The following is a 23677-nucleotide window of genomic DNA, read 5'->3' on the forward strand; positions in this document are numbered from 1 at the left end:
TGAATGGTTTAAATATGACCACAATTGTATTCTGGTCAGGGTGGAAAAACTTTTGAAGCAGGATTTTACATGAAGTAGGCTCCTCACAGTTTAACTTGCTCCTGAGGCATGATACTTTGCAAAGTTATCTAGTGGGCCGGATTGGATCCCTTGGCAGGTCGGTTCTTGACCACGGGCTGTAGGTTTGACACCCCTGCGTACGGCGAGATATTCATTATGTCAAATTATATTAATCATCATAGATTAATTATAGCTGAAAACGTGGATACACTCTCAAGGCTATATGTTTTGTCTTTTATTTAATTTAATAATAAAATAGATTTATAACACAGTTAAGAAATATATGGCTAAAATTCAAAACAGCACTTCTGTCAGACTGCCAACCATTTGTTTTTGTGAAGAACAAATCTGTTATGGTCACACAGACTAAAATTGTGGAATTCACACATTAAACTTTAAATGTTTTTAGGTTTATTAAACTTAATTTCAGCACCTTTCCTTGTTCAAATAGCAGGGCACAACCATAGTTTTAAATCCTCCTCTTGTGTGGGGGCAGTATTAAATGTTTTGGTTAAATCTACAGTAGATTTGTGGAAAATGTATGTACGTTTTGATGTAACTTATGAAAATTAAAACTTTCATTAGGGCCAGATTTCATCCACGGGCTGCTATTTGCCTATCACTATGCTATAATATCTCTAACATTTAGCCCCTGTTAACCCACCCCCTCCACACGCACATAAATTGTTTGCCTTATCTTGGATCATTTAATTATGTTGCTCTTTTTCTCTTCTCCACTATCTTTGCCCTCTTCTCCATCTCTCTGTAATATTCCTCTTTCAAGTCCTCCCTCGGTCTCTGGCTCCATCCCTGAGCCGTGATGTGGAAGAGGTCCACGTTGTTTCCTGAGTATGCATCCCTGTGAGTGGCCCTGAACACTGCTTCTCTTGCCAAGGAGATGGCCTCCTCTTTGCTCAGGCTCCACCTCATCCCTCCGTCCAGTACTCCGTAAGCATAAGGAGAGCCTGAGCCAACAGAAAAGACATTTCCCTGCAGACGGGCCCCGTCGCTGCACACATATATCAGCTTTGGGCCACTGTTAGGGGATGCAGAATGTGTAACGGTGGTAACATCTTGGTTAACAGCTAGGGAGCTGTCATTTGCACAGTCAGAGGTAACTGCTTCTGTGTCCCAGCCACACAGTGTAAGGGCCACACACACTTCAGTGCCTTTAAAAGGGTGCAGCATAAATGAGAGAAGCTTGGCAGTGCCTCTTATTGACAGGCGGCGTCTGTGCCTCAACTGGTAGAGTCTGATTTCTCTTGCCAATATTCGCTCCCACAGCATGCAGTCTGCACCGCTACCAGAGGATGTAACCACTAAATGGGAGTGAATTGGGGTTATTTTATGGACAGCTGGACAAGCAACAAGTCCTCCAGCACTGGCACGTGTGTCTGCAGCTGCAATGACTCCACCTTGGAAGATGAAGCCCAGGGTCGTTGTTCCATGACACAGAGGGAAAGGCCTGCGAACTGTCATTGAATGGTTGAAATGGGCAGAGTTTGGCAAAGATGGGGTAAAAATTTGCAGAGGGGCGCCAATGTTTCTTTCTGATTTCTTCAGTCTCCTCCACCCAAGGTTGTAATCAGTCAAATTGAAAGATGTGGCCGTGTCTTCCAAAGGCAAAGCAGAAAACCACTTGTCATGCACAGGAGAGTCCTTGAAGCTACAAATATCTTCCAGAGCCATTATGATCTAAGTGAAGCAGATATAGATGGATTCCTTGATCACAAAATTAAAATGTCTTTCCTGGAGGACGGATGATAAAAATATACTCCTCAAACACAGATTAAACCCAAGTCCATCCTGAGGAAAAACGGTCAAATAAAGTCATAAGATCAAAAATCCCAGTCTGGTTTTTCTTGGAACTGTAGCCATCTCCTCTCACTCTCTCATCTACTGTTCCAAAAAACAGTTTTGACCCTTTTATAGTCCTCTGAAATATGACAGCTTGCACAAAAATACTCCCCAACCACCCACCCAAACACACACACACACCTTTATCCAAAAGCCTTTGAGTTGACATAAGCGATATTTTATCTAACCTGCAATGAAAGTGATATGTAGAGAAGCCACTTTCTGCAAACCTTGTATGTTGTAATGTGTGACTGCATGATGTTACCAGCTGTGTGCAAGTTCAGACTTCTTCCTTTTTTTTATTACTTTCAGTTTATTAAAGTGAGGCTACAACCATTAACAGCAGATTCATTTTCTAACAAACCTGCTCTCTATGGCTACATAGGGAACAGTAACCTGCACCAGCAGCAAAACATTAACACAGACAGAGATAGATAAAGAAATTGAAGTAACTCAGCTGAGAAGAAACCAATAAGAATATTTCAAATTAGTTAAGATAAGATAAGATATTCCTTTATTAGTCCCACAATGTGGAAATGTATTGCAGAGAGCGTCAATAAGAAATAATAAAGAACAATAAATAATAAATAAGCACAAAAGCAATAAAAACAATAGGAAATGTTATTGAAAATTTAGGAAAATAATAGTAATAGCATTAAGTACAAGAGTAATATTGGAACTGAGTGATAATATACCCGAGTTTGATATTGTTAATGCACAGATTTAAAGTGAAAAAATATATATACATTTTGCACAGTTGAACTGTATATAGCTACTAGTACATACTTTGATAAGAGGTTTCATTTTATTTATCTATTTATTTTTTAATTGTCCCTTTAACATTTACAGAACAAACTTTTATTCATCTCTTTTGAAAAAGTAAGTTGACATAAACTGCTACAATTTTCTTGATTCCGATATTAAAATAAACTAAAGCCAAATTGATACACACGCTGTATGTATCGCGATAATGTACGTGATGAGCAACTGACGCACTTACGTAGCCATTTCGGTTCTATGTCACCTTACTAACCAATGACCATTGACGCCCTCGCAGATCCAAAATGGCGCCAGTCTCCTCGAAAACCGTAGCAACGAGACGGTCCCAGCACAGTGATTCTACCCATTCAGTCCAAATCATGGCGTCCGCCAGCAGCGCGGGGAGGGTGTCCTGCGGGAGGGATTTGAATTGTGTGCCGGAGGTAGCCGACACGCTAGCTGTGGTTGCCAAACTTGGGTAAGCAGACTGCTGCACGGTGCGGCTGTTTTTACAGGAGTAGTGAATGTACGGGAAGAGCGCGCTGGTTCAATATTGTAATGTCAGTGCGTGATGCTAAGCTAGCCGGTGAATCAACAGCACGTGTCCAATCACAGTGCTGCTCGACACCGGTGTGCAGTGTTTATTATCTCCTATGAAGGCTGCTCTGCCCAACCTACGTTAGCTGGCTAATGGATACCTAAGTAAACATGTTTAATTGTGTTGCTGTACTTGGCATTAAAAGTCATATACATGTTTAAATGTTGTGATTTCTTTTTTTTTTCTTTCTTTCTCTGGTGTCCAGGTTTGACTTCCTGTGCATGCCCCTGTTCCACTCGAGGTTCAACAGGGAGTTTGAGTTGGAGCCCGCTAAATCCAGACTCGGTGCTCAGACCCGGTCAGATCTGCTCCTTTGTGGAAGAGGTTAGATATATGCAGTCTCTAACACAGACACTTCACGTCATCTAGCGAGGGCACACCTGTATGCAAGGAAAGCCGCCCCCCCGCCCCCCGTGATGCCCATGTAACTGTTCCAAAGTGTAAATCTACATGTAGACGAATGAATTATTTAATGGATGTTTTGCCCCTGGATTTCAGTTCGTCTTGTTGAACATTTGGCACATTGACAACAACCACTTTGACTAATTAAACTTTAATCTCCAAGTTAGGTTTCTCTGCATGGTCTCATAATGTACTGCTCGATTACTTTAAAGAGCTCCATCATATATATTTTCAGATTTATGAAAACAATATGCTTGGAATAGTTATACGAGACCCATTTGTGTTTTTCCCCCCACATCTCCTCCTACACAAGGTGTTTCCTACTTTACTGTAATGTTAATTTTCAGTGTAGGAGCTTCAAGTTTCCACATCAACCTTGTGTAAATTGCATATTGGACCAGGATTAGCTCAAATCTAGCAGTGATGTCCCAAATAAAATAAGATATTCCTTTATTAGTCTCACAATGGGGAAATGTGCAGTATTACAGCAGCAAGGGGACAGTAAAAATAGAAGAGCATCAATAAGAAAGAACAAAGAACAGTAAATAAGTATGAATAACAATAATAGAGTATATAATTCGTAATAATAATTGTGACATTATTTACAGCACAACAGTAATATTGGTATTGAGTGGTAATGTTCCAGAGATGTTGTTATTTCACATATTAAAGTGAAGAAGAAAGGAAAAAAAGAAAAAAAATATATAGAGCAATTTAATTGAAATTGGTATTATACATGAAATACTAATATTGCACAACATTGCAATGTGTCAAGTCATGCTCACAGGAACACCACTTAAACTCAATCATCATTGCACAGTGTATATTACTTTAATACTGTATTTTGACTGATCTCTGGAAACCATATTTTTTCAAAACTTGAACTCTTAATGAGGCATGAAAACAATCCTTGTCTGCAGGTTTATTACAATGTCTTTTAAGTCCACCTCCATTAAAAACATGTGTTTATGTAATGTGTTTCCACATTTAACTCCTGGAGGGGAAAGTTTCTCACCTTAAGTCTCTTAAAGAATAAGACGTTTACATCTGATTTGTGACATCACAACAAGTTTGGTAGACGATTGTGGTCCAACATGCAAACATAACCAGTGTGATGTGTAAACTTGAAGCATGCAGTGCAAATACAGCCAGCAGCCAGACATTTCTCTATCCTCTGTTTATATTGGCTGCGATTTACACTAAAATGACAATAACTGGTCCACCTTAAAGGTCAGCCCGCCTTAAGTGAGTCTTGTCAGGTGAGGCAAACCCATTGTCACTAGCCCCCTTTACTTTACCAGCAGTTGAGGAAACAACAGACAAGTCTTTTCTTTGTCTTGAGAAGCTGCACCATTTATTAATTTAAACACTGTAGTTTGTCCTGTACATTTACTGCCAGATTGACAACTTAATGCTAACCTTTTCCTCTGCTCCACTTGCAATCACTATCACTATTCTGTCACTTGCTCAACCACACACACACACACACACACACATTACACACTGCTGTAGTTCTTATGCTGTAGTTCTTAAAGGAGCTACGCTCCTCTTATACCTTTTCACGTACATGTCCTTTGAAGAATGAGGAGAGGTGGGATGACTTAAAACAGTTGCAGAGTTTGTGAGTGCCATTGATATTAATGAGCGTGTGATAGTTTTGCAGAGGTGCTCGTAATTTCGCAGAAATGTTCTCAAACCAAAAAGGGTACATGTAATACATATGTTTAAAGGTGCAATATACAATATTGAACCCCATTAGATGTTGCAATATAGCACCAGCATCTCAGACAGCCCCTGAACTGAAAGCTCATGGAACTCAGATCAAACTGTCAAACTAGGCATTGTTGATTAAATATGGGTCAAGATTATTTTACTGCATTGCCTATTTCTTACCTCAGATGTTTTCAGAAACTCATTTAAATGTACTGTTTAGCTGTAATATAAAACAGTTTGAGACCCGGCTGCCATGTTGAAAACTACCGCAGGAGGACATGGAGGAACACACATGCACATGTGGCCGGCTATCAAAACAAAGAACAGAGAAGCTCAGATAACAACACTGAGGGAGTGTGACTTCATGCACTGCTCAGGACAGCATTAATCCACTATATCGTTACATAGCAAATAGCTGTTTGCTGATATCTAGTCGGGCTGAATGTTGTATATTACCTTTTTTTTAAATTTTTTTATTTTTTATTTTTATTAAAAAAGCAATAACCACCTAATTTGAAGATTTATATTTGACAGAAGCAGGGATATGGTCAGAGTTTTTGATTCCCATTTACTTTTTATCTTTAATTTATTCTCTCACTATTTTGGTTTGGTTTATGTACATTCAAAATTCAGATTTATAAAAAATACAGCATGTTAGACTTTGTTGAAGATAGAGTGATAAAGTGTGTTTTCCCAGGCTATTCCACAGTTCAATCTTTATCCAGACAGAGACAGGCATTTAGTGTCTTGTATTTAGTTTGAAAAAAGGAGCTGAAATGCTAGAAAATGTAATCATATAAGCAAGCGATTGATATTAAAATACATTTACAGGAAGCAGACAAACATAAAACATATCAGACACCCAAAAAAATCATCATAACCTTAAAAGACTTGTGTGGCGTAGTTCATTATGATTGCAATAAAAAGCAATTCTTGTTAATTATTACTATTACTGTGTAACTTGTGTGTATATTTTTGTGGCTGTAAAGCTGCATTTTCTACTTGTACTAACTGTGAGTCTTCACAACTCTAACAAAATATTGTCAATCCTTTTTTCAGATTGGAATACTCTTATTGTTGGAAAGCTCTCTCCATGGATCAACGCAGATTCCGAAATCGAGACAGACCGCAGAAACTCAGAGGCCGTAAGTCCCTCACTTTGGACAATTTCTCTGAAGTACACTTTCTTTGAACCCGTCATGGATATCGATGCTGGAAAGGGTTCTTTGATGTCAAGATTTAGTAGCATGAGTGAACTTAACCAGTCCAGTCTCTCCTCTCTACCTGATCTGTCTCCTAGTGACACCCTTCATGCTCTAATCATTATTTTCCCTATTTCTCTCCAGGCTCTTTCACAGGAGCTGAACTTCTCAGCGTACCTGGGCCTGCCTGTCTTCATGGTCCCTCTGAGGGGAGCTTGTAATGCCAACCTCGCCCGTGTGCTGCTAAACCATATCCACACTGGACACCACACCTCAAATGTAAGACACGAAGCATTAAAAGAGACGTCAACAGCTCATGTAGATTGCTTTTTTTTTTTTAAAGGATTATACAGCTCGAGTCATCACTTAATCGCTGTTGTCCACTTTGTGTGATTAGTTCTGGATTCGCGTCCCGCTGATGTCTTCAGACGACATGCGGGAAGATCTGATTGAGAACGAGCCGACCACTTGCATCGATGACTCAAGTGTTGATGAGAAGACCTGGAGCTGGTTAGTTTCACGCCGCTTCCTGAGACTGAATGCTGTCTGCATACTAAAACCCCTTTATTGATTTCCTTTATAAGTCGTGACTCATTTTGTTTACTTGCCTCTGCCCTTTTAGGTGGCACTCGTTTAGAACCCTTTGTGATTACAACAAGAGGATCTGTCTCGGTGAGAGAGAGCACACTATGAAACAGCCACCTGAGGCCAAGTCAGTGCATTAAGAAATAATTATTGTGTCTTGTACTGAAAATAAACTCTTTTGTATTCCTGCAGCTATTGAAATTGGAGCAGACATGCCCTCCGAAGCTGTGATTGATAAATGGCTCGGAGAACCAATCAAGGCAGCTCTACTTCCAACCAGCATCTTCCTAACTAATAAGAAGGGCTTCCCTGTCTTGTCAAAAGCCCATCAGCGAATAATCTTCCGTCTTTTCAAGGTATACTATGATATATGGTTCGACATGGATTCATTACTAGCCAAACACAGGCATGGAATTTTAATGAAAACCGTCTTCTTTCTCAGCTGGAGGCCCAGTTCATCTTTACAGGCACCAGTCGCCACACTGAGAAGGACTTCCGATCCTACCTGCAGTACCTGGAATACCTCAATCAGAACCGGCCTGCACCCAATGCCTACGAGCTCTTTGCCAAAGGCTACGAAGACTACCTGCAGTCTCCACTCCAGGTAAGCAAGTGCTTATTTTTGTTCCCATACATGAAATACTTTTTTGATGCTTTAAAGCTCAATGAATTTTTTCTTCCCTCCTTTAGCCCCTCATGGACAACCTGGAGTCTCAGACGTATGAAGTATTTGAGAAGGATCCTATTAAATACTCACAGTACCAACAGGTAAGACACAGCTGTAACTGACACTATTGTTAAAACATTTCAGAGTACAGAAACACAATAGAGCATACGCTATCCACAAGACACCGTGTATGTGTAGGCTTCATTTAGGGTTTTTGTTTGTTTTTTTGCACTAATTAATCAGTATCAAGTGTCATCTAGCTGCAGCTTGAATAAGCATTTTTCACAATGCCTTATAAAGATTTGTTGTTTCTGTGAACTTACAATAACCTGTACAGCTGTGTTGATGTCATCCACATGTTGCCATTTATCTGTCTGTTTTTCATAATCATGCCTAAAACATTCTGAACAAAACAGATGTGGGGAGCAAGACAGGGACCTTAAACCAGACTACTACATTCTCCCCACTCTCCTCAGTGGAAATTTTAATGTTGATGATACCATCTGTTCATTGACCTATAGAGGACCATCACTAGTTTGTTCTACAGGTTTATGACAAGCTCATACTTGCTGCTCTCAAAGTACAGATACACTTCAATTTACAATAGCTTCTACCCATACTATACTTTTTAATTTAAGCCAGCCTGGTTGGGACATTTCCCTGGTTGCAAAAATATTCAAGATTTTGACACTCAGCATATTGATTTAAAAACTGCTTTGTCTTGTGTCTACAGGCTGTATATAAATGTCTACTTGACAGAGTCCCAGAGGAGGAGAAAGACACCAATGTTCAGTGAGTAGCAGTACACAACTCCTTACATAAACAATAACAAAACAGCTTTCATTCAGAAATTGCAGTGGAAAGTATTATAACTCCACTGGTGAGTTAGCACTGTTCCCTAAAATGTATGTTATGTCCATGACATAGGGTGCTGATGGTGTTGGGTGCAGGCAGGGGTCCCCTGGTCAACGCATCCCTGCGTGCTGCCAGACAGGCAGACAGGAAGCTGAAGGTGTACGCCGTGGAGAAAAATCCCAATGCTGTCGTTACGTGAGTGGAACACTAAACATTATGTCAGTGATCATGTCTGTACCCTGCTTTGAAAAATACTGACAAATATACTCACAGGTACTTTTTTTTATCATGTGAATAAACTGTACCACGATGAGCCCCACTGGAGCATAATATTGGAAAGGTTTGACTGAAAGGTGTTCAGATATTTTCAGTGTTCCACAGCTGCACACCTGCAACTCTTGTTACACATAATAATTTACCAGATTGTAGACTGGAGCCTAGAAATCTGTCTACATGTGTTATAGATTTCCTACACTGCCCCACATTCATACTGACATTTTCCTCAGGCTAGAGAATTGGCGCTTTGAGGAGTGGGGTGATCAGGTGACAGTGGTGTCATGTGACATGCGGGAATGGGCGGCACCTGAGAAGGCCGACATCATTGTCAGCGAGCTGCTCGGATCGTTTGGTGACAATGAACTCTCCCCTGAGTGCTTAGATGGAGCACAGCACTTTCTCAAAGGTACTTTATTGTTGTGTTTAAGTCATTTTTGACCACCCTTTTTTGTTTTTTGTAAGAATTGAAAGCATACTGTACCATCATCCCATTTTCTGCCACAACAAGCAATGTGAAAACAATGTTATCCTCCATTACCTTTCATGCGTTCTTAAATCTCATGTCACTTTCTCTTTTCCCCTTTTTTCCCTCATCTCGTCTTGTCACTCTCAGATGATGGAGTAAGCATTCCCTGCTCCTACACTTCCTTCCTGGCTCCACTGTCCTCCTCCAAGCTTTACAACGAGGTACGGGGGTGCCGGGAACGCGACAAGGACCCTGAGTGCCATTTTGAGACACCCTATGTAGTGCGCCTCCACAACTTCCACCAGTTGGCTGAGCCCAAAGCATGCTTCACCTTCAGACACCCCACAAAAGGTAGACAGAAACGCATAAAATTCATATTGTACACCAATAAACAAGCTCATTAAACACTTGAACATGATTAGTTTTGAATGAGCTGATGATCCTTTGTCCTTTCAGATATGAACAACAACAGGTATCAGTGCCTCAGATTCTCAGTGGGTTGTAACTCGGTGCTCCACGGCTTTGCTGGCTACTTTGAGACCACGCTGTATAAAGATGTCACACTCAGTAAGTCAGCTTTTTACAAAGAGGACATCATGCTGTGCTAAGATTGGGTCTAAACATTCATGGTAATATTGTGTGTGTGTGTTTGTGTTTGTGTCAGGTATAAAACCAGATACACATTCACCTGGAATGTTCTCCTGGTTCCCCATCCTCTTCCCCCTCAAAGTAAGTCACACAGTCTCTTCTCGATTAATTCCCTTTAGTCTTAAATTTAATTGTCTTCACACGTTCATATTTTTTCCTCCTTCATCACCATAGCAACCCATCACCATATCCCGGGATGATGACGTCACAGTCCGATTCTGGCGCTGCAACAACGGGAAGAAAGTGTGGTATGAATGGGCCGTGACCGAGCCCTCCAGCTCTGCCATTCACAACCCTGCAGGACGCTCCTACACCATCGGCCTCTGAAGACGACACAAAAATACACCGGTCTAACAGGCATACACTCTCACATGTTTCTGTAACACTAGGTGGCAGTAGAAGTGGGGGGTGCACCGGGGCTCCTTTTTTTTTTTTATATAGATGTTTGGTCAAACCTGGAAGCGTAATGTGAACCTCTAAAGGCAGTGCAGTCTGGGTTTAAAAACTACCAGTTGTAGGCACTTTTGAGTCAGCATTGAAACAGTTGATCGGATAAAGCTGATTTTTCAGTCTGTGTTTTTCAGAAATTGGTCTAGACGTCTGTTTCAGCAGGCACGGACACTAAGTGTATTGTTGCTGTGAGATTGGCTTATTCAGATTAGGTCAAACACGGTGCCACTTGTTCCTCATGTTTGACTTTTTTTTCCTTTTTTTTTTTTTCTGTACTGTTGTGAACTGGCATTGCAGACACAAATTCAATCCAACAAGACCTATGCCTTATCAAACGCACATTCCATACCAGTACTGACAAAAACACCCTTCTCCTCAATTCAAAAGGTCACAGGACAGTTACGCCATTCATATTACATACTGTGTTGTTTCGGAGCTGTCTTCATACCTTTGTTACTTTGTTTCTGTAAGTTTGAACCATGTCAATAAAGATGACACTGTAATGTCCTTCATACATTGTTTCCTGTGCAGTTTTTGAATTAGAGTGTAAATCATTGAAAAAGTTAGAATAATTTCTGAATGACTGCTGGAGAAGTGTTTTTAGAGTTTTGTTCAAATGAAATGGCGCAAGGATGTGATTTGTCCAGTAGATGTCACCCTTGTGGCAATCTGTTCAAAAGCTATTACTATTGGTTGTATTCTCTACACCTACCATAATGTGCACAGACAAGTAGAGGCACAGGTGATTTATTTTGGTCTAAGTGGTAATTCAGACCTGTCAAATGTAACAAAACACAGTCATCAATTCCAAACTAAACACACTAATGCTGTGTGCTTGTGTCAATGCATTTGACAAAACCAATTCAGTTCTTATAAAGCTCTTCAATCACATCTGTTAGTGATCCAGGTCAACATGATTTAATTCCATCATGAGCATATCTGGAGCATAACACCCATGATCTTCCATGTCTTATTTGAACACTAGGGCTCCTCTATATTAAAAACCTTTCCTGCCAGGCAGCTGAATGTCATCACTTCAGTCAACATGTGTTGGTTGATGAACACACCCTGCCTTATCTTGTGGCATACACTTGTTGGCACATATTTTACAAAATGCAGTTCTTTAAGATAGACACATATAACAGGCTTGTACACTTTGCCTGTGCAATTCTATAAAATATAGGTTATGTTAAAGGACAACATGATTAAACCCACAATTTCTTTATTACATAGTGTAGCTGCATTGGTTCTTGATGTAAATATTACAAGGATATAGAAGTGCATGTGACTAGGTGACTCATTATACCAAAAACAACCCATTTAATATCCGTACCATTATTCACAAAATGACATGTCAAACATCCAAAATATATATTTTTTTTTAAAGTTTGAACATGCATCTTTATTTTAAATTATAAACTGAATCATGATAGATCAAGTTTCCCAAAAGCCATCATTTTATGAGGTTAATCATATGGTTAGTCATCTTATGTAATCATTTGAGCCACTTAGTAATACCAATTATATTTATTATATACATGTAAGATAGGATAAGATATTCCTTTAGTCCCACAGTGGGGAAATTTACATTATTGCTTCAGCAAGTGAACAGTCAAAAAAGAAGAGCATCAATAGAAGAATAAAGAACAATAAATAATAAATAAGTACAAAAGCAATAAAACAGACAATAGTAGTAAAAAACATAGTAAACAGAATAGTCATATACATGTGTCAAATCATAATATACCTGAGTTTATACTGTTATTGCACATATTCGAAGTGAAATATATGTATATAAACACACACATACATATACACACACACACACACACACACACACACACACACACACACACACACACACACACACACACACACACACACACATTTTTACACATATACCGCACAGTTGAACTGAAACTGTCTATATTATTTGATATATTTATTTGCAATAAACTATTTTAGGCAACAAACATTTTTTGTACGACAAGTATGTCTAAATCCAAGTTACTTTTTTTAAATTTAAAAAAAAAAAGTTGAACATTTGTTTTTTTGTTATTATGGTTTTTGGGTGTTTTTTTTTGTTGTTTTTTTTACCTAAAACAGATTTGGACATTTATTTTAACACTTTCGTTACCATTGAAGCCAGTTTGTACCAATGAAACAATGAAAGTGTAGTATATTTTTATAATCACTATTTTGTCAATGAGATGAACAGCACTTGGGTCTCACTCCAGTGGGAGGGTCCTGAGGCGTGTTTACAATTTGGGCTTCGCTGATTGGCTGAAAATAACCAGCTTTTCTATTAATCGAGGCATTCAGCTGGAAGTCTTTTGTTATCCCCCTCACCAAGACCAGCCGACAGTCATGCAATCTAACATGAAGCCCGACACATAACGGGGAGTTTCAAGGTTTTTGGGGGTTTTTTGCGGGTCACATCAGTTGAAAAGGTGAGTCATTATGTTTATTAATTGTTTTATTGCAGTTTGACACAGACAAATAAAGAGCACGAGGTCCCTAATGATGGCACAGCCGCGAGACACGTTAAACAGGCAAATTTTAACTTGGAATACTTGAACATTTAAGCTAATGTAAGCCTAAATGTCTCAGCTAAACACACTAATAAGTATGTCTGTGGTCACTAATACACCCTGTAATACTGTGGCCAGGTCGTCCATCATGTAGCACTCTGAATAATTAATGCTGTAATGTGGTTTCTAATTTAGCCGGCTAAATCTACAGAAAGCACCTACATCATCAGCATGTTGACATCTGATTGGATGAAGGAAACTGGAGAAATTACTCAGCAAATTGCTCCTTTTTAAAAAATAACAATGCTTAATGTATTCTTAGGTAGGTAGAGGGGGACTGCTCCTGTCACCTGACCCCACAAAAGAGAGCCGGACACTGGAATAGCAGGGGCCCTCAGGATGTCCGAGGGTCCGAGGAAGCGGAGCAGCAGCGGCGGCGGCGGCGGTGAGGGAGGCGGGGGCGACGGGGGCGCTCAATCTGAAGCCCAGCCGGACGTCGGGAAAGATGCAGGAGGAGGCTCAGATGTGGCTCTGAAAAAACAAATTGGACTTGTGAGCGCCTGTGGCATCATAGTGGGTAAGTGCATCCATATGGTGGTCTCTCCCCTCACAGCCCTGCACTAGTAATGTGAAAAACTTCCCATCAGTAGGTTAATTTAACTGTAATTTTTGACTTTTGCATAAAGACCCCCCCCCCCCCCCCCCCCCCATATATATCACTGGCGTTTCACAGCATGCATTCACCTCATAAGGATTTGTTGGACTTGAATAATGGGATAAGGCTGAGAATTTTAAAAGGCCCCTTTCAAGAGCAAACAGAAAATCCAGCAGGTGGCCACACAGTCTCTATGGCATTGTTTAAATAACCTAAACAGCAATTGAAAAAATCATACATTTTCTTTTACCATTCCATCACAGCCTGTCTAATTCTAAGTATTAAGATCCCGAGTAATATATTTTGAGCACATTCATTCATTTACATCCTCGCTCTCTCTCTGTCATGATTGCCAGGCGTCATCAGTGCACTCTCCTTATCATACATCTCCCTCATGCTCATTCAAAGTCACTTTTATGTTTCCAGGGAACTGCAAACTGTGTCCAAACCCGGTCAGACTACCCCAACACAGGCAGAAAGAGGGGGGGGGGGGGGGGGAGAGAGAGAAAAGTCAATAAAAAGCAATCCTGCTAATGGTTGTCTGCTATTGTTGAGGCTGCATTTTCCATCACCCTCAAAAGCATGGTGAGAGCGTTGTCGCTTCACCATTAGAAAGAAATGGCTGTAGCCTCATTTTCTGTGTTGGCACACTTTGTTCCCTGCAGTTAGTGGGAGTCACATACCCGATAGGACCCCAGAGTATTGTTGCAACTATGCTGTGGCCCTAAAAAAAAAAAAGAGGATTTAACAGTTGCGGCAAGTTGCACCACAAGGTTTTAATGCATTAAAGGATTATCATTTCAATAAGATTCAAAAATTAACTTCATACAAAGTAAAATGAATAGAAATTGATCAGCTTAACTCTTGCCTGACTGTTTCTGCGGTTGCTTTTGGTTACAAGTTCATCAGCCACATATATCCGGTAAGTCACAACATGTGATGCAGGTTTGCAGTAACAGCTGGGGTGTCATGTCATGCAAAATGCAGAAAATCTAATCAGCAGTGCAACCTGAAGTCTAAACATGTTTGAGGTTAACATGCAGGTCTCACTTAGTCATAAGTGAATTTCACCTTCTTATCTCTTTTCACACACTAAAGACTTTACAGTCATATAAACTCGTTCTGCCATCCACTGCCTCAGGCGTTTAAAAAGGCAAAACAAACAGCATTTCATATGCCAAACCAAAGGCAAACTAAAAATAATTACAGAAATGATTATCTACACCAAAACTGCTAACAGTATCTCATGGTTTTGGTGCCACTGTAACAGGCCTGACACTATAATACGAGTCCATGACACACTAAATGTAGGATATGCATAGACAATTTACATGGGGATCCCTCCACTGAGCAGCAGCCCTGGCACGAGGGAACCCAGCCCCAGAGTACCCACATACAGCTCAAGCCAAGTGTAAATTGCCTCCAGAAAACCCACAAAAGGACCCACTTGGGGAATATTGTGGCGGTGGGCTTACATGGGCAAACCCACAAATGGCCCACGTGGGAATCGCATGTTTTTTTTCTCGTCTAACAGATTTTTGGGCATTAAATTTCTTTCTATTCACTATTTCAAATTTCTTTGTACCTCATAATGAAATGATGCAATCCAAAAAGACTATTTCATTGGAGGCCGTAGTTAGAGACTACCACACTAATTCAGTGTTGAGAAAGATTGTCATCAGAGAGGAAAACATGAGCACTACAGGAAATGGAACATAATGCGACAGGAAGCTATAGCTTTCCCTTTATAGCCTACATTCTGCTATAGTGACCCCATTTTTTTTGCTCATTTTTTCCCACTGTGTATGAAAATAGTATCAACAGTGTGTTGTCTTTATACAGATCGGTTATGTATTCATAGTTGTTTTTGTGTGTGTGGGTGTGTATATAAATGGAAACACTGACAGTCTGAAAGCAGCCAGCACATAATGATCTATTTCTTTATCCGTTCTGCGTCTGTCTGTCTTTTCTCTCACTCAGGCAACATCATTGGATCTGGGATTTTTGTGAGTCCTAAGGGAGTGCTGGAGAATGCCAGCTCAGTGGGTGTAGCCCTGATCGTTTGGGTCACCACCGGTGTCATCACAGCCATTGGCGCTCTCTGCTATGCGGAGTTGGGCGTGACCATCCCCAAGTCGGGGGGAGATTACTCTTATGTCAAGGACATCTTTGGAGGACTGGCTGGGTGAGAAGAAACATTATCCCCCATGTGTAGCGTTTAAAATCTGATGTTTTTCGGCACATCATGCATCCAAGCAGTCTCCGAAAGGTTGTAGCAAGCCTTTTTTGAGGGCTTCCAATAAACACCCGCCCCCACCCCTCCTCCTCATAGCCGTGCTCGCCATGTAATTAAAGCCCCTTGTAATGTAATTTACTTCCAGCATCCCAGAATGTCATTGACCCAGTTCCACTCATTTCTCTCCTCTTTAACAACAATGCTTCAGTGCATTACTGTAATGCACTTAGCTGATATGCTAATTTGATCTTAATTTCCCTTTTGTTTGCCACTGCATTTTGCAGTAATGAGGGGTGGTATTCTCATACACACTGTTGTACTTGTGTTTGAGTGTGTATTCAGTTGCTGGTATGTGACATGAGTGTGTTGCCCTGTCTCATTAACCACCTGCTTGCGTTGTGTCCCAGTTTCCTGCGTCTGTGGATTGCCGTGCTGGTTATCTATCCCACTAACCAGGCTGTGATCGCTCTCACCTTCGCAAACTACGTCCTGCAGCCCCTCTTTCCCTCCTGCCTGCCCCCAGAGAGTGGCCTCAGCCTGCTGGCTGCTGTCTGCCTGTGTGAGTGATACAGTAAAGTTTGAAGATGACACTGCTATTGGTAGAGTTCAGTGCATTTATAGTGGAAAAGGTTGTTAAAGAGTCTTGTTCTGCCCCCCTTTTTAAAAAAAATATGTTGCCTATGATTAAATCTGCTTGCAGAAAGAAACCCCTTCAAGCAGCAGATTTAATATGTAAGGCAGCAGGAGGCAGTGAACAAGGATATGCAGAAATTCTGGCAATATTGACTTAACAGCACACATCATCAGAGCTGCCAAAGCTAAATGCATCAGTTAATCTAAAGGATAATTCTTAACAATTTTCTGCATGTTTCTTGTTGTCTACAAATCATGTGCAGAGCCAAACTAACAATGAACTGATCCTACTTGCAAGCAATTCAATCAAATCCACATCAGTGAACCACACTGTTGCGCTCGGTGATATTCTTTCTCCCTGAAGGCAATAGCTACTGCAGTTTGACTTTGATGTTCTTTGAGAGCTGTAGCACAAAGTCAAGAGGTTATGATATGTAGCACGACAATCTAGTTAAGCTCTGTAGAGGGATGGCTACCCCAAACTAATGTAGCCATTGTCTTCAGGGTGAAGGAATATGTCACCCAGTGCAACAGTGTGGCTCATTAATCTGTTTTTAATCGTTTTCGGACAACAATAGAGGCTTACAGCACAGGAGAATGCAATATATCAGGCTTTGGATATACAAACATTACTTGTAAGTACATTACAAGTCAAGAGTTTAGCCACAGTTTCCTATTCACTTGAATAAGTAAGTGTGTCCAAACTTTTTCTTTGTTTTTGGCTTTCCACATGAGAAAAAAACACATACCAAATCACCAGCTTTATATTTTAAGCTGCAACCATGAGGCTAGATGAGCAGCCTGAAACAGTTGTTTAATTGATATAGCCATGTATTCTTCTATGTATTGCTATTTGATTTTAGTTGTCTACATTTTACTGTATGTCTGAAAATGAGAGTTCTTTTCTGAGGTTTTAAAAAGAAAAAAAACCCCTGCTTTTTGTTTGGGTATTTAAGCCCATATATTTGGAATTGTCTGACAACATACTTACAGATGTTGGTGTTTAAATTGGCAGACAGTCACTTTTACCAATCTACATTGTAGTGGTCATTTTAAAAACTCAAACCCTGCACATCTGTTCAGTTGCTGTTTTTAAGTGGGCATTCTTGTCAGACCCCACCCTAAAGTCAGAAAATGTTTGCCTTTTTAAGGTGGGCTTTTCCATGGTTGGATGATACTCTTCGTGGTTGGATGAGATGTTATATGATACTTTTCCCTTTTTGGAGAAATCCAAAAACACATGTAGGGATGAAAATGACTCATTTTGGTGCCTGTGTCAACACTAAAGAGACACGAGGATCGCCTGTTGATAAAACAAATGTCATTCTAAGTTAATGTGTCATTCTCTCTTCTTTTGTTTTTAGTGCTGTTGACATGGGTGAACTGCCACAGTGTGCGCTGGGCCACATATGTCCAAGATGTCTTCACTGCTGGCAAGCTTTTGGCCTTGGGCCTCATCATAATCTTGGGTCTTGTCCAGATATGCAAAGGTACTATTTGATCTCTCTTTGCCATCTCTTGCTCAGTTTTACCTATTGGATAGGTTCATCATTTTTTAAGTCAGTCTTAAATCAACAGCAAGGTGCTCAATATGAAGACCGAAACAGGTTTTATTCGCTGTAATCATTCCTCCTGTTCATACTGGCTATTAAAAGATCAAATGTGCTTTCAGTGAAAGAGATGGAAGACAAACCCCCTAAGTCTTAGTTTTGAGCAGAGTAATATTTTGAAGTTTATCTGAAAGTAATATCAGGCTTCAGCCCTTTGAGTTAGTCAAATAAAGTAGATATCTTCCACAGTTACTCTTTATAGTTTAAAAAAAATCCCTCTTTGTAACTCAAAGGACAGTGCGCTCCTGTTCAGCTGCAGTAGAAGGATCATAACAAAAAGGGAATGTGATACTAAAAAGACTCTAACATGGAAAGATATTCATTTGATTTGTGCAGCTGAAATAAATTTAACAATGCACTTTTTAAATACATTTTTGCACACAAGGATGTCTGTGGATTTAGCCTCGTATCACTTCCATTGAAAGTCTATAATGAAGGGATCTCTTAATGTCCAGTGTGAAGAAAGGAGGAAAGCATGTGCCAGTGTTCATTTGCGCACCCGACTGTTGTTTTAGGGCAGTCTGCCTCTTACTGCAGTGTATCTACATCTTTTTGGCTCTTGTTCCTCCTTGTCTCAGGTTACATTTGTCTGAACTACGAGTTCGACCTGTTTCCTTTCTCAGAACGTTACATTTGAATAGTACTTGGAGTTCTGATGAGATAAAACTATCAAGAATTTTAGTATTTTTTTTTTTTTTTAAATGATGCCAACATTTTAGGGAAGCTGATATTGACGCAGGAACACTTCAGCCACCGTCACAATGCAGTCTCCTTGTGCCTCTCACGGGATTTGTGATCCCAACATGAACGAGGGATTACAGCCCCTCTTAGCTTTTCATCCCACCCATAATCCTCAGCCACATTCTGTACACACACACACACACACTGCCAGGGCCAGCGAACAAACTCATTCATGTGATGAATCTTTAGTGGGTTACACCCTGATGATGCAGGGCCATCAATATAGATGTATACTGTATATATTTTACTTTTAATCTGATCAGGTTTTGATTCTTGCGGTCCATCTGTCTCTTAAATGTGTTTAATTATATTTAGTGTTTAAGTGCAATCATCCCATATGAATTGGATGTGTACATATAAGTAATGTAAAACCTATTGTATTTAAATTTGAGTACATTTAGTAAATAAATTAAAAACTGTAAGGCATTCTTTAGGGTAAAACTGCAGCCCTATAGTTATTTTTTTCATTTTAAAATCAAGAATTCCAAAGAAAGAAAGGAAAAATTAGCCAGTCTGAATTTTTTTTTATAACCAAAAGGATGTCTTTGTAGATAGGATTTATACAAAAAAAACCTGCATCAGTAATCAAAAGGCAGACATGAACTGTATATGACCACTTATACATTGTTATTTTCTTACACTGAATTATCATATGTCAAAGATCTTGAACGTCTTGTGAAAGCTTTGTATCTTGTGTCTGCTGCCCTCCGGTGCTCAGACTGCGGTACTGCCACTTCACACTCAAATTGGGTTCTGCTTCACAGGTCACTATCACTGGTTGGAGCCAGCGCATGCCTTCGAGACCTTCCGTGAATATAACGTCGGTCTCATAGCTCTGTCCTTCCTGCAAGGCTCCTTTGCTTATGGAGGGTGGAATTTCCTAAACTACGTTACGGAAGAATTGGTCGACCCTTACAGGTGAAGCACGCCTCTTGAAGTCTACCTTTTGTAGCCACTGCTTATACCTAAATGTTTTACATATCGAATCAAATGTTAGAAAAGTTTTTATCTACAGGAACATGGAGCTCCGGTCGGAACAGTAATCTTATCTCTCACCCTGCAGGAATCTACCACGTGCAATCTTCATCTCCATCCCCGTGGTCACCTTCGTTTACGTGTTTGCCAACGTGGCCTACGTCACAGCCATGAGCCCCCAAGAGCTGCTGGCTTCCAATGCTGTGGCAGTGGTGAGAAAACACCCAAATCTGACTGACTGTGTGTATGTTTGCGATCACCTTGAAATGGAGTAGTCGCCCAGCAGCCATTTACAGTAACCACTTTAATGCCATGTGCTCATCATCGTAGAATAATGCTTAGTGTAATGTCTCGATCAGTCGCTGTTAAGTTTTCAACTGTGTACTTTTTTTTTTTTTCTCTCCCCCCCCTCCTCTTCTGTTCTCTCTACTCCTAATGTTTTCTCCCAGACATTTGGAGAGAAATTGCTAGGAGTAATGTCATGGATCATGCCCATCTCTGTGGCGCTCTCCACCTTCGGGGGGGTCAATGGCTCCCTCTTCACGTCGTCGCGGTCAGTTTGTCCTCTCCCCCATTTCCCCTCCTCCTGTCTCACTTGTCATCTCGTTTAAGTTTCTGTGGTCGCAGTGTTTTTTTTTCCTTTTTTCTTAAAGTTTCTCGCTCCCATGCATATACTCTGACTCATACCTGTACATGGGGAAATTAACAGGAGTAAAATGTATAAGCAGTTTGAACACTTAAGCTGGATTTCAGATTGTAGGTACTTAAAGAGTCTTAAATGGGGGATTGTGTTTCTCTAGAAGCGTATTTGACTTGATCAATAACAAATCCCAAAAGTACCAAGCCCATTTCCGTCCTGTTTGCTCCATTTTTCACCCCTGCGCCTTCACTTCTGAAGCAGCTCCTCTTTGCACTGGTGCTTCCACAGTCAACTGAACTGTGTGTTTCCTGCTGCCCCCCCCCTCTCCCCTCAGCTGCCAATTGCGCACAGTAAGCGAGCACCAGCAGGCTCTGCTCTCAGGACTAACTGTCTTCTGTTCTGTCTCTCTCAGGCTGTTTTTCGCTGGGGCGAGGGAAGGCCATCTCCCGCGTCTGCTGGCCATGATCCACGTCTCGCGCTGCACTCCCATCCCAGCCTTGCTGTTTACTGTGAGTTCTCATAAAACGAGAGAACACAACATTATACTGTTTCTCCATGTGAAGAAAGCCTTACTTTCTCCACTTCTCCCATCCCATTCAGTTGATCTCCACTCTGCTGATGTTGTGCACCAGTGACATTTATACCCTCATAAACTATGTGGGTTTCATCAACTACCTCTTCTATGGCGTCACTGTTGCCGGGCAGATTGTGCTGCGCATCAAAGAGCCTGACATGTATCGGCCCATCAAGGTAAAGGCACAGTAACAGCAGTTTGATTGAACTTTTGCCACCACCTGTGCAGAAAATGTTGCAATCATCGTGGCATACTAGCAACCTGAAAGTTTACTAAAATTATACACTGACTGTGCATGGCTCTAACTATAACTTTTTGTCCGACTTTTATGCAATTCTGAACTAATAAATCATGCACAACAAAGGTAGCCTGGCAGGACAGAAAAAGTGTCCTAAGTGTTTAATCTGTGTGTAAAGAGTCAAAATGTAACTGTGTAAACTGCACTTAAAGCTAAAATTCAGATGTGTGTTGAAGGGTTTTTGAGGGTTTTACAACCGTGTCCGTCCCTCATCAGGTGAGCCTGTTCTGGCCAGTGATCTACCTGCTGTTCTGGGCCTTCCTGCTTGTCTTCTCCCTCTACTCTGAGCCTATTGTCTGTGGCATTGGTCTGGCCATCATGATGACCGGTGTCCCCGTATATTTCCTGGGAGTCTACTGGGAAAACAAGCCACAATGCTTTGATAATACTATGGGTAAGGAAACCTCTTGGTGGTAGCTTTATCTTTATGGCTGCTTTTGAAGAAAAAAAGGATTATGGCATTATAGCACTGTGGTGTATTCACACAAAGTATGTTTTATTAGAACTCCGGATCTCTCTTTTGTTCAGTTTGAGCTGTTGAAAATATTTGAAGTCTGAGTTGCCCCTCACTTCTATGTGAGCTCCAGTGTGGTTCAGTTTTTAATGCTGGGATTTAGAGGTTAAAGGTTTTGCTGCAATAATCAGTGCTGAACCTCATTTTCTTGTAAATGTGCATTTTAAATCCCAAAACAAATGCAGCTAAAATGACTTTCCACTATGGTTCAGGTGAAAGATGGTATACTCTGCATGATTCCACCTCTAGATATCATGTCAACCCAATTTGATACAGAGCCATTATTTTTCAAATGATTTTTTTCCCCCTGGTTTCTTCTGTTACAAACTCTATCCAGGTAAAATAACTCACCTGTGCCAAAAGTTCTGCATGGTGGTCTATCCAGCCGTGGAGGAAAGCCCAGAACCCAGTGGACCTCAACATAAAGATAAAGAAGACGGAAAAAGCTCACAAACAGCTGCTTGAACATGTGCGTGCACAAAAATGTGGACGATGCCTCTTTTGGGGTGGAAAAAAATAAATTCTAAGTCTACCAGAAAGATGAAGATACAATGAAATTGTTCAATTATTAACACTGGAGGAATATATTCTACAGCACTGGACTTTTTTACTGGCCTTAATCTTGAACAGTCGTTTCGCTGTATAACACGTCTTTGAGATAAAATATCACTGTTGCTGAACAGAAATGATGACTTAGTCATTTTTTCTGTCTTCACATTAGAATTTGAAACTTGTTTGTCTTGTACAGTGTGTGGGGGGTTTGTGATTATGAACAGTGGTGGAAAAGTATTTTAATGGTCACAATGTACGTGTTGTTAAAGCTCTATGTATTGTTAACACTGTCACCTCACTTAAAAGATAATTTCTACATGGTTTAATAGTTCATGGAATTCTTATTGGCAATCTTTTTTTTTTGTTTTTTTGCACATATCACGATTGATTATTAGACACATTCCCTTAAATGATCCCATCTGCATTTTTAGCATGGTGACACTAATTTTTCTTAATCTTTTTTTTTTTTTTTACCATCACATGCACAGTAGTTAACACACTAATGTGGTACCTCTATAAGCAGTTGTGTGGTATTGAATTGGTATTGTGCTGCCTACTGCACCTTCTCATCAATGTTTCATACACCTGTAGGAGCACCTGACATACAGTGAGGTGGAGCCTACTTACAATGAGGGATCAAATTGCGGAAGTCATGATCGGCTAGCAAGCCTAGGTTGGTCAATTTATGACATCATCTCAGATGTCACAGGAAACTAAATTTCCCCTTTTAAAATAAAAGCCTTAATTGTAACATTTGTACACCCAAATAATGCTGTATTTCACACTAAACACTGAAGAGTACAGATGGGAGTTTAATTACCCATGTCTAGATAAATGCCCCTGTAAACAATTAGTAATTCATATTCCCAAATAGTTTCCAATTTCTGGGGCACTTACAAACTTTGCTATGTTAGAAGTCCAGCCTTTGCTGTGCTAAGTGTTTTAGTGGTGTAGTCTGATGCCTTTATTATGAGACACCAGCCTATATGTTACAGCACAATTACAAATATACCATGATAGTCATTAGGAACCCTTAACCCTGGATATTTTCCTAACAAAAAAATGCACATACACTACTTTAAAAAGGGTATGGTTGGGGTACATATATAATATTTGATGTATAATTTGTGCATTTCATTAAATGTTTACAGTCAGAATGACACACTGGCCTAGCCATAAC

The 23677-nt window shown here is 40.3% G+C and overlaps 3 protein-coding genes across 4 annotated transcripts; 2 read left to right on the forward strand and 1 right to left on the reverse strand.

The window, feature by feature from the left end:
* Positions 1–771: 771 nt before the first annotated feature.
* psmb11a (proteasome 20S subunit beta 11a) lies at positions 772–1749 on the reverse strand. The gene has a single exon (XM_062429152.1). It carries the CDS (start codon positions 1747–1749, stop codon positions 772–774), a length of 978 nt encoding a protein of 325 aa, XP_062285136.1.
* A 1307-nt stretch (positions 1750–3056) lies between these two features.
* On the forward strand, positions 3057–11052 carry prmt5 (protein arginine methyltransferase 5). The gene is made up of 16 exons (XM_062428918.1): positions 3057–3154; positions 3480–3598; positions 6449–6534; positions 6736–6870; positions 6989–7101; positions 7214–7263; positions 7369–7532; positions 7619–7780; positions 7867–7944; positions 8577–8635; positions 8771–8893; positions 9205–9380; positions 9588–9791; positions 9897–10007; positions 10105–10169; positions 10263–11052. Exons 1-16 carry the CDS (start codon positions 3057–3059, stop codon positions 10413–10415), a joined length of 1896 nt encoding a protein of 631 aa, XP_062284902.1. The 3' UTR covers positions 10416–11052.
* A 1841-nt stretch (positions 11053–12893) lies between these two features.
* slc7a8b (solute carrier family 7 member 8b) lies at positions 12894–22471 on the forward strand. 2 transcript variants are annotated; one of them, XM_062428470.1, is made up of 12 exons: positions 12894–12988; positions 13392–13646; positions 15705–15909; positions 16368–16519; positions 17958–18083; positions 19709–19862; positions 20008–20131; positions 20369–20472; positions 20972–21068; positions 21160–21309; positions 21648–21825; positions 22283–22471. In XM_062428470.1, the coding sequence occupies exons 2-12, from the start codon at positions 13469–13471 to the stop codon at positions 22408–22410; spliced, it is 1596 nt and encodes a 531-aa protein (XP_062284454.1). In that variant the 5' UTR covers positions 12894–12988; positions 13392–13468; the 3' UTR covers positions 22411–22471. The 2 variants fall into 2 exon arrangements, with proteins under 2 accessions (XP_062284454.1, XP_062284455.1); XM_062428471.1 differs by lacking the exons at positions 12894–12988; positions 13392–13646; positions 15705–15909; positions 16368–16519; positions 19709–19862 and having other exon boundaries at positions 17968–18083.
* Positions 22472–23677: the final 1206 nt, after the last annotated feature.

This window comes from Scomber scombrus, chromosome 11 (assembly GCF_963691925.1).
Source record: "Scomber scombrus chromosome 11, fScoSco1.1, whole genome shotgun sequence".
NCBI classification, from domain to species: Eukaryota; Metazoa; Chordata; class Actinopteri; order Scombriformes; family Scombridae; genus Scomber; species Scomber scombrus.